General features: G+C 39.1%; 3 protein-coding genes across 3 annotated transcripts in view; 2 read left to right on the top strand and 1 right to left on the bottom strand.

Annotated features, from left to right (window-relative positions):
* The first annotated feature begins 1005 nt into the window (after positions 1-1005).
* cdkl1 (cyclin dependent kinase like 1 (CDC2 related kinase)) lies at positions 1006-10169 on the top strand. The gene is made up of 10 exons (XM_088433760.1): positions 1006-1097; positions 1730-1947; positions 3716-3837; positions 5596-5668; positions 5812-5902; positions 6671-6871; positions 7438-7520; positions 7595-7651; positions 7881-8045; positions 8872-10169. Exons 2-10 carry the CDS (start codon positions 1780-1782, stop codon positions 8971-8973), a joined length of 1062 nt encoding a protein of 353 aa, XP_088289886.1. The 5' UTR covers positions 1006-1097; positions 1730-1779; the 3' UTR covers positions 8974-10169.
* dmac2l (distal membrane arm assembly component 2 like) lies at positions 9953-12026 on the bottom strand. Its single transcript, XM_088433761.1, has 5 exons — positions 11978-12026; positions 11795-11889; positions 11110-11318; positions 10795-10966; positions 9953-10306 (listed from the first exon to the last, which is right to left on the bottom strand). Exons 2-5 carry the CDS (start codon positions 11887-11889, stop codon positions 10192-10194), a joined length of 591 nt encoding a protein of 196 aa, XP_088289887.1. The 5' UTR covers positions 11978-12026; the 3' UTR covers positions 9953-10191.
* An 88-nt stretch (positions 12027-12114) lies between these two features.
* Positions 12115-14372, top strand: part of l2hgdh (L-2-hydroxyglutarate dehydrogenase) — a 7259-nt gene continuing 5001 nt past the window's right edge. Inside the window, exons 1-2 of the mRNA XM_088433262.1 lie at positions 12115-12354; positions 13955-14070. Of these exons, the coding sequence (XP_088289388.1) occupies positions 12140-12354; positions 13955-14070 (331 nt within the window). The 5' untranslated portion in view covers positions 12115-12139. The remainder of the gene's footprint in view (positions 12355-13954; positions 14071-14372) is intronic.

Genomic DNA, 14372 nt, shown 5'->3' with positions numbered 1-14372 from the left:
TTGCTACGGCGACTGGCGAGTAGCCCAGGAAGATGTGTCAAGCTGGCCATGTTTATGGGCGTAGGTGACTGGAACGGTTGTGCCTTCACTTTCAGAATAAAGGTAAAATGTACCTGTTGTCACTGATCTGACACATGGTAAATTTGTGAAATTTAAATCTAATTAAATGACTTTGACATAGTAACATCCTCGCAACAAAAATGTCATTAAGGTCACTGTAAGTCATATATATGTAAGCACTGTAATATCCTGGATTGTCTTTGTTATTTGACACATGGTAAAAATAAAAAATGTCGGTATTTTAGTGAAAAACATCCTGTACTTTCATTTAACTTTGACACATGGCGAATAAAGAACAGTATGCTACAATCTTTCATTTCTTGTAATACCCCTGTGCCCTTCATTTGACCCATGGTAAAAGAGAATCTAGTACACACTGTAATACCCCTCCTATTGACAATTTTGGTACACATGGTAAATTACATGTTAGTATTCCGTGTAACGCCCCGTGTTCCCTGATTGACCACCATTTGACACATGCTGAATTAAAATTAGCGTACCTACTAAATACCCCTTCTCTCCTGGTCTATCTTCTTCATTTGACACATGGTAAATTACGTGTTTGTATTCCTTGTAAAGGCACTAATTCCTTGTTGGTGAATAAAAATTAGTGTACCAACTAAACACCCCTTCTTTCCTGATCAGTTTTCACTTGACACATGGTAATCTTAAAATTTTGTATTCACCTTCTCTTGACACATGGTAAATCCAAATCCCACCCTGAGAACTTTAGCGCTGTTACATGTCTTTTGCACAGTACTCTTTGTTTGACACATGAGTGTAATGGCAGTGTTTTATTGTGAAGGTGTGAGTGGATGTTTGTCTTGTAAAGGGTGTGTGTGTGAATGTGTGTGCTCATTCGTGTTTGTGTGTCTGTGTGTGCGCGCGAATGTGCATGTGTGTGAGATGTTAGGGTTTTTTTTTTTCCTCTGCCACACATCACATCTGAGCCTCAGAGAGGAGGAAGCCTCTTGAGTTTCTCTCCCAACAAAACATCTCAGGAGATTTTTTTTTTTTGTCTTCGTCACCTCTAAAAAGTAAGTGATATGTTTTTATCGTTATAATATTCTATGTTTTTGCGGTGTTTCACTAAACGTTTTATTTTGTCGGCTGCGTTGTTTACCAATGGTGCTGCGCCATGATTGGATGCCCACGAAACCCTGAGATTTTTTTTCTACCTCTTCAAGGAACATGTTTTACTTTGATGTAACTTTGACATTTTTTCCTCTTGTTCATTTGACTTTTATGTAAAATTTACGAGTGCAATCAGGGTAAAAGTAACAATACATTTGCACAGCTATAAATTGGGAAAATTCTGGCTATTTCCTCATGATACAACTTAAATTGAGCCTTTAATTCTTGACTTTTTGTAAGACTTTTTTTTTAATGTTTTTGTAAACGATCTGACCTTTTTGTTGTTTTGCTGAAATTCAAATAGTTTTTCAGTGACTTCACCTAATATTTCTATTTCATTTTCATAAAACCACCATTAGTTTTCCTTACATCAACGACTTTCACAAAAAATGTGACTTTAGTTCAACATTACAACTTTAAATTTTGTAAATTTCCCATTTTACCACATACAGCTATTTTCGTAACATGACTTATTTTTTTACAATCCATCATACATGTCTACGTACCTAATAAATTGTCTTCTTTTGTGTCCCAGAGCCTTTTTTTTTTGTTTTGTTTTGATTTGCGGATGTTTTGCGCCGAAGGATGGAAAAGTATGAGAAGATGGGCAAGATCGGCGAGGGTTCGTACGGCGTGGTCTTCAAATGTCGCAACAGAGACTCGGGACAGATCGTCGCCATCAAGAAATTTGTGGAATCCGAGGACGACCCCACCATCAGAAAGATTGCGCTCAGGGAGATCAGGATGCTTAAGGTCAACACACGCGCATACTTCAATATTATTCAGAATCGGATTTGCTTTTAACTCGTTTACTGCCGTTGACGGCTGTAGACGTCAAAGATCGTCAAAGATTTTTTTTAAATGGGACTAGGTATAATCCATTGACGTCCAATGCTAAAATTCTAATCTATAAATGTTTGGTGTATCAAATGAAGTGCCTAGTCAATATTTTTTTTCCCTTGGCTGTAAATCAATTTTTTTTCATTGTTTTTTTTTTTTCAAATGAGCATAATAATTAGCCAATATTAGTATTTAGATTCGTTCATAAATGTTCTCATAAAAAATGTAAAAACACTTCAAATCGGTCAAGGAAATCAAACTTTAACTTGAAAGTGAAAGTCACTTCAGATTATAACGAGAAAAAGATTTGAAAATATCTTCAAATGGTCTCAAACACATTGAGGTCAAGAAATTCAAGCTATTAGCTCTTGAAAACGCACAACTGTGAAGCGAAAATCATTCCAAGTCATAAAGCGTCATCCGCATCATAGAATATTTTGGAAACACCTTCAAATTCAAATGGTTTCTAACACTTTTAAGAGATCAATAAATTCAAGCTATTAGCGCTTGAAATGCACAGCTGTGATGTGAAAATCATTCCAAAAGGATCATCCACATCATAAAGCTAAAGTCTTTAAACACTGGTCTCAAACACATTAAACGATTAAGAAATTCAAAATAGTAACTTGAAAATGCAGAGCTGTGAAGTCAGTGACAATCTCTGCAAACAAAAGAGACGAAAGAAGATACTATTGAAGTATAATTAATGATATAATATATAATATTTTGAACTGCTATTTTACCCACCACCAGAGGGCACTCTCCCCTTGTAAAAACAACAGGTGTGTTACTGTCGTGTTGGTGCAGTATTCCAACAATTTGGGTGTCGCGTTATGTTGAAAATATGATGGTGCTGCTTTTATTTTTCCAAATGCAGGCGTCTTCGGTCATATATATAAAATGTATATATATATAAATAGATAAAAACAAAATGTGAAAAACTTCCTTTTACCATCTTGCGTAAATATTTGATGTTACAACTTGCATCTTATAGTCTGATGTGGCCTACACATGAAAAAAAAAGTGTTTTTCTGTTATATAATCATATTAATAGTTTTCAGGGAAAAAAAGTCAATTTTTTTAACTGGATATTTCATTCATAAAGCATTGCATTCCAGCGCAAAGCGAGTGATGTGCGGCTTCCAATCCCATTTGAAACTGTCCAATTTGGAAGCGTGCCCGTCGCCTCGTATTGAGTCCAAGTGTCCGCCGCTCTGCTTAATTAGTCAAGCGGTGGCGGGTGGGAGTGGCAGCCCATAAATACAGCAGGACCCTGGGGGGCGGGGGTTGTTACCGGGGGCAACGCCAGCTTTATGGCCGCCTATTAACACTTTGGATTTAGTGCTAGGGAGGTGGATATTTTATTCCAGGACCCTCACCCATGATCCTCTGAATGTGTGTGTGTGTGTGTGTGTGTGTGTGTGTGTGTGTGGCTATACTTGTGAGAACCGTTTTGTGTTTTCTACTGACAAAATGAGGACATTTTGGAGTGAGGACCGGCCGAAATGTCCTCATTTGTTCAAACCTTTTTGAGGGTCAAGACTTGCTTTTAGATTCTAGCTTTGAACTGTGTTGAAGTTAGGGTTAGGCAGTCATTCCTGATGGCTTGCATGATGTCACCGGATGTCCTCGCAAATACAGCCGGACAAACGTGGATTTGTGTTTGTTTGTGCCCGTGCAGCAACTGAAACACAGCAACCTGGTGAATCTGATCGAGGTGTTTCGCCGTAAGAGGAAACTTCACTTGGTCTTCGAGTACTGCGACCACACGGTGCTGCACGAGCTGGATCGACACCCCCAAGGGTCAGTGGCAAAGAGGCGATTTGAAAAATAACTCAATTGTAAATTCAAGGTTTTTGCACAAGTGACAGAATTCTGGATTGGTGGTTGTTTTTAGTTGTGTTTAAAATAGTTACTTACATTTAATTTAAGTCATGCACTCGGTATAGATAAATTGTTTTTTTTTTGCACAAGATCTGAAATTTAAGTTTGCTTTAAAATAAAATGATTTCAACCAACTTTTTTGGACTGTTATAACATTTTGGGAAAAAAAAACTTAGCTGGCTTTGCTTTCGTGGAAGTACTAACACAGAAACAATAATTAGTGAAGTGCAGACAGAAGGACACCAACGCCTGACGAATGACGGACCAGGAAAAAAAAAAAATTGTCAAATCTCGCCCTCTAGTGGCGGCGGAAAGTTGAGCTAAAATATACTGAAGGACTGGCCGTCCGATGATTACAATTTCTTCTGGCTTGAAAAAAAATGACGGACTAACGATGATGGATATTTTTTTTTGTTTTAATCATGCCCCAGGTGTATTTTGACAAGCGGCTAACCACGAAGCTGCGGCAGTACGGCTCTGTGTACATTGGATTATCTCCCTGTGACATACTGTATGTTAGCGCCTTTGTGTGGGCCGTTACCCGGGGAAGCTAACCCGCCCTTTGGAGAATGTCTGCGGCGGCGCTTTGTGTCGGCGGGGCGCCGTCAGCCGCCTTTTCGGGATGGGCGGGCCTTCGTACGAATCGCGAGTCACGTGGTGGGAGTTTCTATGGCGACGCGGCAAAGATGGCCGCCCGTGAGCCAACACAGCTGCGTGTGGAGCGCGGCAATAAATCCATATTATTTGCTAAAGGTGTCGGCGGAGTCATCGCACCCTTTCACAGTGACCTCTAGTGGTTGCTAGCAGTAGATCGCAGGTCTATGATTGAACGGGATGAGAATGTAAATTGAGGATTTTTCTTAAGTGTAATATTTTTATTTGAGTCATGTACAAAAATTACTTCAATATAATACCGGAAGAAATAATTTATCTTGGTCTTTTTATGGAGCGTGTAAACAAGTGTTTTTTATTTAACCATTTTTTAACATAAGCACAGTTTTGTTTTGTTTTGTTTTTTTTAATTCGGAAAAATCTTAAGGCTCATCACTAGCCGAAATTTTTTAAATTTGAAACTTTGTCACCATTATTAACAAAATAAAGTCATTCTGATCAAAGGTTTATCAACAAAAATCAAATAACGCCCTTTAAGAATTAGCATGCTAGCAATCACACAAAAAGCTCAGAGAGAACAATTTGTAGAATTCTGCTAGCATAACTTCTTTATATGTACAGTATGTAAACATAACAAAGGGTCAATGTAACTTTTACCATGTAGCTTAGCATGCTAGCAATCATACCAAATGCCACGTAACTATCAGAACATTTTTGAAGAATTCTGCTACCAGAGCTTCTTTATGATTCAATTTAACCTTTAGCATGTAGCTTAGCAAGATGCGCAAGTTACATAACTTTGGGATCCAGAAGCCTCAAGTTGCGTTTGTGTAAAAGGAAACCAGTGCTGCCACCTATTGGCAAAGAGTATATTTATTACATAATTATTCTACAACCCACTGCTCTCACAGCCGACAACAACAGATTGTTTCCTAAAATTAAAAAGTTGAGCTCTTCTCATTGATTCAGCAGTCATACCTCGTAATTTAGCAGGGGTGTGTAGACTTTTTATACAGACTCAAATAGTAATACGTTGCTGCAAGCCTTTATCATTGTTGTGTGCAGCGTTCCTGAGCATCTGGTGAAGAGCATCACATGGCAGACGCTTCAAGCGGTCAACTTTTGCCACAAGCACAACGTAAGTCTAAAGAGCCCGTGAGATTTTACACCATTTTTTTCCCTCCTTTAACGAGCATTCCTTTTCCCCTCTCGATACGTCGGCACAAACCGCTGACCTCGGGGCCTCTTTTTTACTGCGCGCCCTACGCTGACCTTGGCCAGTGTATCCACAGAGACGTGAAGCCCGAGAACATTCTCATCACCAAACAGCACGTCATCAAATTGTGCGACTTTGGCTTTGCCAGGATTCTCAGTAAGCGCCACTTTACAGCTAACTTTAACCAAACATACCAGTCAGAAGTATGGAAACGCCTTTGAATTTGTCAATATCAAGAATTTCAAGCTGTTGATAATGTACAACCGTGAAGTGAAAGTTATTCCAGATCATAAGTCATCATCTAAATCAGGTTTCCTGGCAACACCTTTCACATTCAAAACACGACACACATTTCACACACATGAATAGGTTAAAAACCGCAAGTGAAAATGCACAGCAGTGAATTGAAAGTCATTCCATGTCATAAAGCGTTATCCGCATCATTAACAGTAATGTTTGAAAACACCTTAAAAATCAAATGGTCTCAAACACGAGGTTGAAAATTTTAAGATATTCACTTGAAAACCCACAGCCGTGAAGTGAAAACATTCCGCGTCAATAAGGATCATCCACATCATAGGGTTACAATTTTAAAACACCAATGAATTCAGATGGTGTCGCACACATTAAGAGGTCAAGAAATTTATTTGAAATAGAAAGAAATAATTTGAAAATACGCTGCCGTGAAGGTAAAGTCATTCCTGGTCGGAACGCATCATCCACATCATAAAGGCAATTTTTGAAAATCACATTCAAATACAGTAGTCTCAAACACATGAAGAGGTTAAGAACTTCAAGTAATTAACTTGTAAATGCACAGCTGTGAAATGAAACTCATTTCACATCATAAAGCTTCATCCACATCATAAAGCTGACTGAGGAGCCTACTTTAGGATTGACACACTCGTTCCTTTTGCCACGCAGCGGGGCCGTGCGACTCGTACACGGACTACGTGGCCACGCGCTGGTACCGCGCCCCCGAACTGCTGGTGGGGGACACGCAGTACGGTCCCCCCGTGGACATTTGGGCCGTCGGCTGCGTCTTTGCCGAGCTCCTCTCCGGCGTTCCGCTGTGGCCTGGCAAGTCCGACATGGACCAGCTCTACCTGATCCGCAAGACACTCGGTCAGATTTGCTGATTTTTAAAAAAAAAAAAAAATTTTGGCGTTTTAACGTCTTTTTCACTTTTGTTTACAATGTGTAGCTCGTTTTAATTTGCAGTGGGTTTGTTAGTTGTTTTTTTGGTTAAAAATATTTTAAGTGTTTATTGGTTTTAGTGTTAGTTTTAGATTTTTATTTGTAAAAAAAAAGTTTGAGTTATAATGTGAATCCTTGAGAAATAAAAGGTCAATTACAAAATATAAACATTTAAAAAGTTAATTTTGAGGACAAAAATATAAATACTTTGAATGGATTTTTTCACTGTGCGCTGTATTAAAAAAAATTTGAGGAAAAAAATGAAAAGAAAATGCATTTTTTACTCCGATTAAAATACAAATATTACAAAATAAGTTTACAGTACAATGTGGAAATTATTCACATAACCACATACCCTATATATAAAATGTATTCATTACATTAAAAGAAAAATGCAAATATTGTGTATTTAGTACACACGAACTATTCCTGAATACATTTCTTATGCTATCAAATTTGTTTTTTGTTTTCTCTTCCACAACAATACGTTGCAGGAGATCTGATCTGTCGCCATCAGCAGGTTTTCAGCACCAATCAATTCTTCCACGGCCTCTCCATCCCAGAACCTCAACAGATGGTCCGGAGCCTTAGAACCTCTCACATTCGATTCCACCGGGCACCTTTTGTTAGCGTATTATTTTTTTCTGTTAGGAACCTCTGGAGCTGAAATATCCCAACCTTTCCCACCATACGCTCAGTCTCATGAAGGTAATGTCAACGTTAGCATTAGCGGGTTTGATTTTGATTTGATTACATTACGCTTCTTTGATTTATTCGCCTATTTTGATATCGTTTTGCTATGTTTAACCCTATTTTATAACCTAATATATGTGTTATAAATATAAGTATGTTATTTTGCTTATATTCCTTCAAGTCAAGTAAACATGCTGGTTGAAGGACATGAATAATACTTCAAATTGTTGATGAATGTTTTCAGGCTTGTCTTCGCATGAACCCGGGCGAGCGTCTTCCGTGCGAGCAGCTGCTGCAGCATCCCTACTTTGACAGCCTGAGACGCAAGAACCAGGCCAACGCCAACGTGGGCCACGATCGCCACGGCAACAGAAGGGCCCGCCTGCCGCGCAAACACCTGCCCGCCGGGGTGAGTCACGCTCTCTAACTAAAGACAAAACAGAGATCTTGCCTACGTACAATAGTATATTTAGCCGAAAATTCTTTTCAGTAGTGAGAAAACATTGACGAGATTTCTTAAGTGCAATGCTTCGAATATAATTCGAATGTCACTGGAGTATTTTCTACTGAAATCAATTCAAGAATGTGATTTTTTTTTTAATTAATTGTAGGGCTCAAACGAAAATTCTCAAGGCATTTTTTGTTTCTTTTAACTTGCCCGGCATACATGTTGATTCACGTGAATGGCAGAAAAAATCTCAATGGCGTGCTTTTATTTTGAAGTTCTTGCCGGAAGCGTGTCTTTATTGCAGCTGTTTCTCCCAGCTTCTGATCAAAACAATATTGTTCTGAAATAACGTTTAATCACCAATTCGGGATGCAAAGAAACTAATCAACTACCGTATTTTCCGCACTATAAAGTGCACCGGATTATAAGGTGCACCTTCAATGAATGGCCTTTTCGAAATTGGTTTTCATACATAAGGCGCATAGAATAGAAGCTACAGTAGTGGCTGGGGTTGCATTTTGCATCCACTAGATGGAGCTGCGCTAAAGGGAATGTCAACAAAACAATCACATAAGCCAGACAATTTTTTTTAATAGACAATCAGAAGAACAATGATGATTAGTGGAAAGTTCTATCTGAAGAACGGGGGAGAAAAAATATCTCTTGATGACATTGAAAGACTATTTAGATCAATGCCAACACAAATCAAGAGTTTAAAAGGAAATCATGAATATTCAATTAAAAAAAATCCGGTGGTTAACGTGCGATGGTTCGTTGCTGTCGTCAGTGTTTGCCTCAGCTGACGGGCAGCAGCATGTTCCCCGCGACGGACACCAAGAAGTACTTCCACAACCTCAGCAAGTTCAACTACCACCTGCCCAACATTTAGAAAGCCGTCACGGCCCGCGGACAGCAACAAGACTCAGGAAGCCAAGCCAAGCTTAGCCGGGGCTAAGCCTCTGACATCCGTCCGTGTCTTCTCCTCATTTTAGCATGATCGTTTTGCAAGCGTTAGATGACGGAGGACAAGGAGCGGCACGCGACCCCGCGCTCCGCTCGTAGACCGCATGGAAGGTTTTGCCAAATCTTCTGCATCGCAAGTCAAGTAGGAAGCTACTATTTTTTTATATTTATTGAAATGAGCAACGCGATAATAATAACGAAGTCGAGACGATCGCCACGTTGGTGCTACGAACGTTCGCGGCCATCTCCTTGCGGGAATGCCAAATTAATCGTTAAAATATGAGTGCCCCAATTAACTCAGTCAATCCCAAAGACATTTTTTTACTTTTAAGTCAAGTTTAACTACTTTTTTATATGTTTGGCTAAAGAAAGGTCTAAAAATGGCTGGCACAAATGAATTAAGTACTAAAGTACTCAATTAAAATTTTCAATTTCTTTAGTACCTAATAATTTTAGTCTTTTAGGTTCTACATTGATGACTTTCATACTTAAGTAATGATAACTTTAGTACCATAAGGTACAACAGTAATTCATTACTTTAGTACTTAATTACCTTTAGCACTGGATTAAACTTTAAAAATCGATCATAAATCTATTAGGTACAAAATTGCTGAAGTAATTAGGACCTAATTGCCTACAATAAATAATGTAGTTCCTAATTTAGTTTCGACTCAAGATTTTTAGCCAAACACTTGAAATGTAAACAGGTACCTGGGATTGAATGTAAATAAGAAAAAATAAAAATAAACGCAATAAACGTTTTGGGATTGAATGAGTTAAAGGCTCCTTTATGTTCCAGTTAGTTATGGGTCAAATGTTGCAGTACCACCAGGAACCTGCAGTGGTAGTAGGGGCAGTGTTGAGATGAAGCACTTACCTGCAAACAATCAGTTCTTACAGAAATGGATGGAAATTTTATTCGCTGATCTGTATGAATCACAGAGAACTTTTTTTTTTCAAATATGTTTTCCTTTAGTATTTGTTTAACTTTACAACAGACACACAAGTAGGCATTTTTTTTTTTTTTTTTGCAGATGAGTAGAAACATAAACGAGCCTCGGCGGTGTAAAGCTAACAGGACTGATGTTGATGATGAAATAAATTGACGTCATCAGTAAAGTGCTTGGTTGTTGTTTTGTTTTTCTTAGTCCAGGTCCACGTGAACATCGAGGCGCGGGAGCGCCGTCTTTAAACGTTCCATCGTGCTCTGTTTGTCTTTGACACCAGGCAGGTCGCTGACGAACAGGTACTCTAGATTCCTAAGGGAAAAAAAATAAAAAGCGCCTTAAAAGCTGTTTTTAAGCGTAAAATGACATCATTATACTAACTCTAAATTGCCACATAACCAAGCCTTAAAATAACATTTTCTAAAGAATATTTCAACATTAGTTATTTCAACTAAAATATCACATATATATTTTGACAGAAAAACAAAATCACGATTGCTCAGCTTGCGACGGTCACATGACCAAACATAGTAAAGAGGCATACTGTGATTGGTCGTTATCTGAGCCTTGAGCACATGTGATGTTATTTTCAGAAGACAGCGAGAAGAAGTGTGTTTTCAAATGTATTAACTGTGCATAAAAAAATACTCTAAAATTAATGGCAGACAAAATATTCACTTTTGAAGCCTGAAAATGGCAAAATTAATAAAGTGTCCCTTTAAAATCATGAAATACATATTTTCATGCACAATCAGTCCAAAATGCAATCTTCTCGGTGGCAAATAAAAATCAAGACCTGCCTGAGTTTGTGCAGGGCGAGGAGGCCCTTGTCGGTGACGTTCCCGCATGACACCACCTCCAAAATAAAAAGGCTACGCTGTAGATTCTCCAGCGAGCTGAGCCGCTCCAAACATGCGTCCTCGATGTATATGCACTTGCGGAGCTTCACCTCCTCCACGTGCTGCAAACCCTCTGCGCAAAAATTCCATCAGTAATCCTTCAAAATGTCGTTCGCTTGCGATCATGCTACAATTCGGGGAATTTTTTAAATAAAAAAAATAAATAAATGTGAAGGTGTTTCCAAACTTTTGACTATAACAGAGCATGCGTCAAACCGAGATGGTCGAAGCCTCGGTACATGATGCAGGAGTCGGTAGCGTCGATGGCCTGGATCTTGAAGCGCCCCAGGGGCCCGGTGGGCAGCGCGTTATAATCCCCGTGCCAGCGATCCAATCCCAGAAAGCGCACCTTGGCGCCGCACCTCAGCAACCACTCGGACGCCGCCCGGTCGGGGCCCACTGTCTTGATGCGCTCGTAGTCCACCCTGGAAAAAAACCACCAAGTTCCGTCAGTCCAGGAAAAATGACCTTTAGTTTATGTTGTTAGATGCTTCAAAATTCAAGCTAAATTGGGGTGAAAAGGCTAATTTTACAAGGGAGCTAGAAAATGAGGTCATGTGGGTTCTTAACGCTATTTTCAACTAAATTCACTATTTTTAAGCATGAAATACTAAATAGAATTGAATCAAACACCGCAAAAGGTTGTTTTACTTTCCAATAGAAATATATTGGGGGAAAAAAACGAGATTTCCACCTCGGATGAAAAGCCGCGATAATCGAACCGTGATGTAGCAAGAAAACAAAGTACAAAAGCATGAATGCATTCAACGCCACAGCATGACGCATTCGATTGACCATTTCCGAGGCATTTTAATATTTTATACAGTCTTTAATCATCTGCAGATTAATTAAAAAAATACACGTACTAACCGAAATACATGAATGACATAAATATAAGTACTTGTTGAAAACAGCATTAAGCCAACCCCAGAAATGTCTCCGGCTCGTCTCCTTTTGCTTTACGGCAGACTGCACCGCCTTTACAAGAATCTTCATCTGAAATATTAACACATTTAATCCATTTTGAAAATATCCACAAAACTTTCTAAAAGAGTCCAAAAACGTGAAGGTTTTTGTTCCTTACCCTTCAAGCTTATCGGGTTTGTTTACCTGTCAACCGCGGCCATTTTGTCAGTTGTGACGTCTCCGAAGACTCACCTTCTCATTGGCTGTTTAGCAGTGGGAAGATCTCGCGAGAGTTGAAGTCGGTTTTAGGTTTCATGGGGGATGTTGCCCCGGTCCACCGATGACCCGAGAGGGGAAGAGGAGGAGGAAAGTGACAAGAGAAGGCGGAACGATCGTTGGAAACACTTTTAGCTTTGTCCTTTTTTTTTCTTTTTCTTTTTTTTATGCAATACTTAGGCGAGAAGTTGCCATGTTTCGTATCGTGGGCACGAGAGCCTCTTTAAAGGCTGCTAACGCTACTTTGCTACATGACACCTGCACGAGACACGCGCACAGGTAAGAGTTAAAAAAACACTTTATTTACTGTTATTTCTGATTTTTATTCTTTTTTTTTAATCTACGTTGCTTCACATTATGCTACACTGGTTTGCACTTTGAAGGGCGTTTTATAGCAGGTCGAACAAATAACCTAGTCTGCAAAAGTCCAAATATTCTTTGATATGTATATGTATTTTTTTTTCCTTAATACGCTTTTTAAAAAACAACACGAGCATGTGTTTCATATTAGTTGAGTATCAGTTGGCTCTCGGGGCAGGACGGTTATGTAATAGCCCCTTGACAACAGCACTGTACTGTAGCATGCAGAGGGGGGCGTAACCCCCCCCCCCCCCCCCCCCCCCCCATGTCCAATTTAAGGTTAGCTTTTGAGGTGCGTTCAAGACAATAGTAACAAAATAATAACGATTCGTGAACTTTTATTCATTTGTAATTACATACTTTAAATGCTCATGAATAAACAATAACCCCACCCTTTCACAGTTCTACTAACTGCTTGCCTAACACGCAACATGTCAATTTTTTTTTTTTATAGTTTATTCTCATGAGGTCATAAAATTGGAGCTGTTATTTTAGGCTTTCAACATTTGTGGTTTGTGACCCTTTTCATTGTGGAACATCCTGTGCAGAACTTCAAGAGTACAATAGTCTGCTTATGTAAGCACACACTTCATCCTTGTTCATTTTACATGCGCACAAACTATGAAATGAAATACCCAGAGTATGATTGTCAGTTTTTCAAAACTGTATCAACTCATTCTGCGACGGTCGGATGTCCGTTTTGCACACGAATGACTCGAAGACTATGCAGTAAATGAAAGGTGTGTTGTTTTGCCAATAACCAGTCGAAATTTGTATTTGCATGGGTAAAATACATTCAGTTTAGAAAAAAAAATGGCAGACTGGCAATTACAAAATAAATAAGAACAGCACAAATTTGTAAAATGCCCATTAAGTGCCTGGGATTGAACGTCTGGATACTTAAAAACGTAAAAGTACGTCTGGCTGACATAATTAAATTGATCATTCATCCTTTATTAGTGTTTTACACTTTGGGAAAGTGTGTTTTGTATGTTTTGTTTTGCCAAAATATACATTTGATAACTTGATAAATCAGCGCTTAATTTAAAAAATATTTAATGAAAAGAATAAGTCATTTTTTGGCACCTTTACAACAATTGGAGCATGTGCACCTCCAACCCCAAAAATAAGTTGTTTGTTTTTTTGTTTTTTTGGTCTCTCACAACAACTGTCATCTTAAAAATAAATAAATTAGCCAATCAAATCGGGAGCTCAATTCGGTCGAATCGGTCGTCCCCTAATTTCAAATTCCCCCTTGTAACATTGCTTTGCTCGCTCCAGAGCGCTAACATTTCAGGACGAAAGAAAGACATATAGGATTTTTCCAAACGGGTCAAATTTGAGGCGAGCGTTATGTACCGTGGAGGTTAAACGTATATTTGGTTGCACGGCGCTCCCCCGTCAGTTTCAAAGGTCGCCGCGGTTACGCCGGACGTCGGGACGTTGAACCGCTTTGTCAACACGCAAATGCGTAGGGGACACCTCTCATTTATGGACTAATGGACCTATTGTCTTCCAGTACGTGCGATGTGGCCGTGGTTGGCGCCGGTATCGTGGGCCTGGCCACCGCCCGGGAGCTCATCCTGCGACATCCCGCCCTCACCTTCACTCTGCTGGAGAAGGAGAAAGAACTCTGTGAGGAGAAAAAAAAAAAAATCATATTTTCATTCTTTGGAAAAAATACATACATTTGGATGTTCGATACCACTTTTTTTCAAGCAATATCAGTTCGATACTCGATTCTTGAGTTGACCAATACCAAGTCCTGATACCACTTGTACTTTTTATATATTTTAAAGAAACAGTAACTGGTACTAGCATCAACGTCCATCACAAGTACCGATACCTTGAAATACGGCCAAGTATCGAACCGATACTTTGTGTCCGATACTCGCCGATCCTTAGCCAAAATTTGAAACAATTCAAATACTAAAATA

Source organism: Hippichthys cyanospilos, chromosome 14 (assembly GCF_059441005.1).
Source record: "Hippichthys cyanospilos isolate Australia breed blue-spotted pipefish chromosome 14, RoL_Hcya_1.0, whole genome shotgun sequence".
Lineage (NCBI taxonomy): Eukaryota > Metazoa > Chordata > Actinopteri > Syngnathiformes > Syngnathidae > Hippichthys > Hippichthys cyanospilos.
The sequence above is the reverse complement of the archived record's forward strand: the minus strand, read 5'-3'. Positions and strand labels throughout refer to the sequence as shown.

Excerpts from the sequence above, each read along its gene's own strand:
- cdkl1 (XM_088433760.1), top strand. The coding sequence starts at position 1,780 with ATGGAAAAGTATGAGAAGATGGGCAAGATCGGCGAGGGTTCGTACGGC. Across the intron at positions 3,838-5,595 it reads CTGGATCGACACCCCCAAGG|CGTTCCTGAGCATCTGGTGA; the intron begins GTCAGTGGCAAA and ends TGTTGTGTGCAG. Across the intron at positions 8,046-8,871 it reads GCAAACACCTGCCCGCCGGG|TGTTTGCCTCAGCTGACGGG; the intron begins GTGAGTCACGCT and ends TGCTGTCGTCAG.
- dmac2l (XM_088433761.1), bottom strand. The coding sequence starts at position 11,889 with ATGAAGATTCTTGTAAAGGCGGTGCAGTCTGCCGTAAAGCAAAAGGAG. Across the intron at positions 10,967-11,109 it reads CCGAGGCTTCGACCATCTCG|AGGGTTTGCAGCACGTGGAG; the intron begins GTTTGACGCATG and ends ATTTTTGCGCAG. Across the intron at positions 10,307-10,794 it reads CTCGCCCTGCACAAACTCAG|GAATCTAGAGTACCTGTTCG; the intron begins GCAGGTCTTGAT and ends TTTTTCCCTTAG.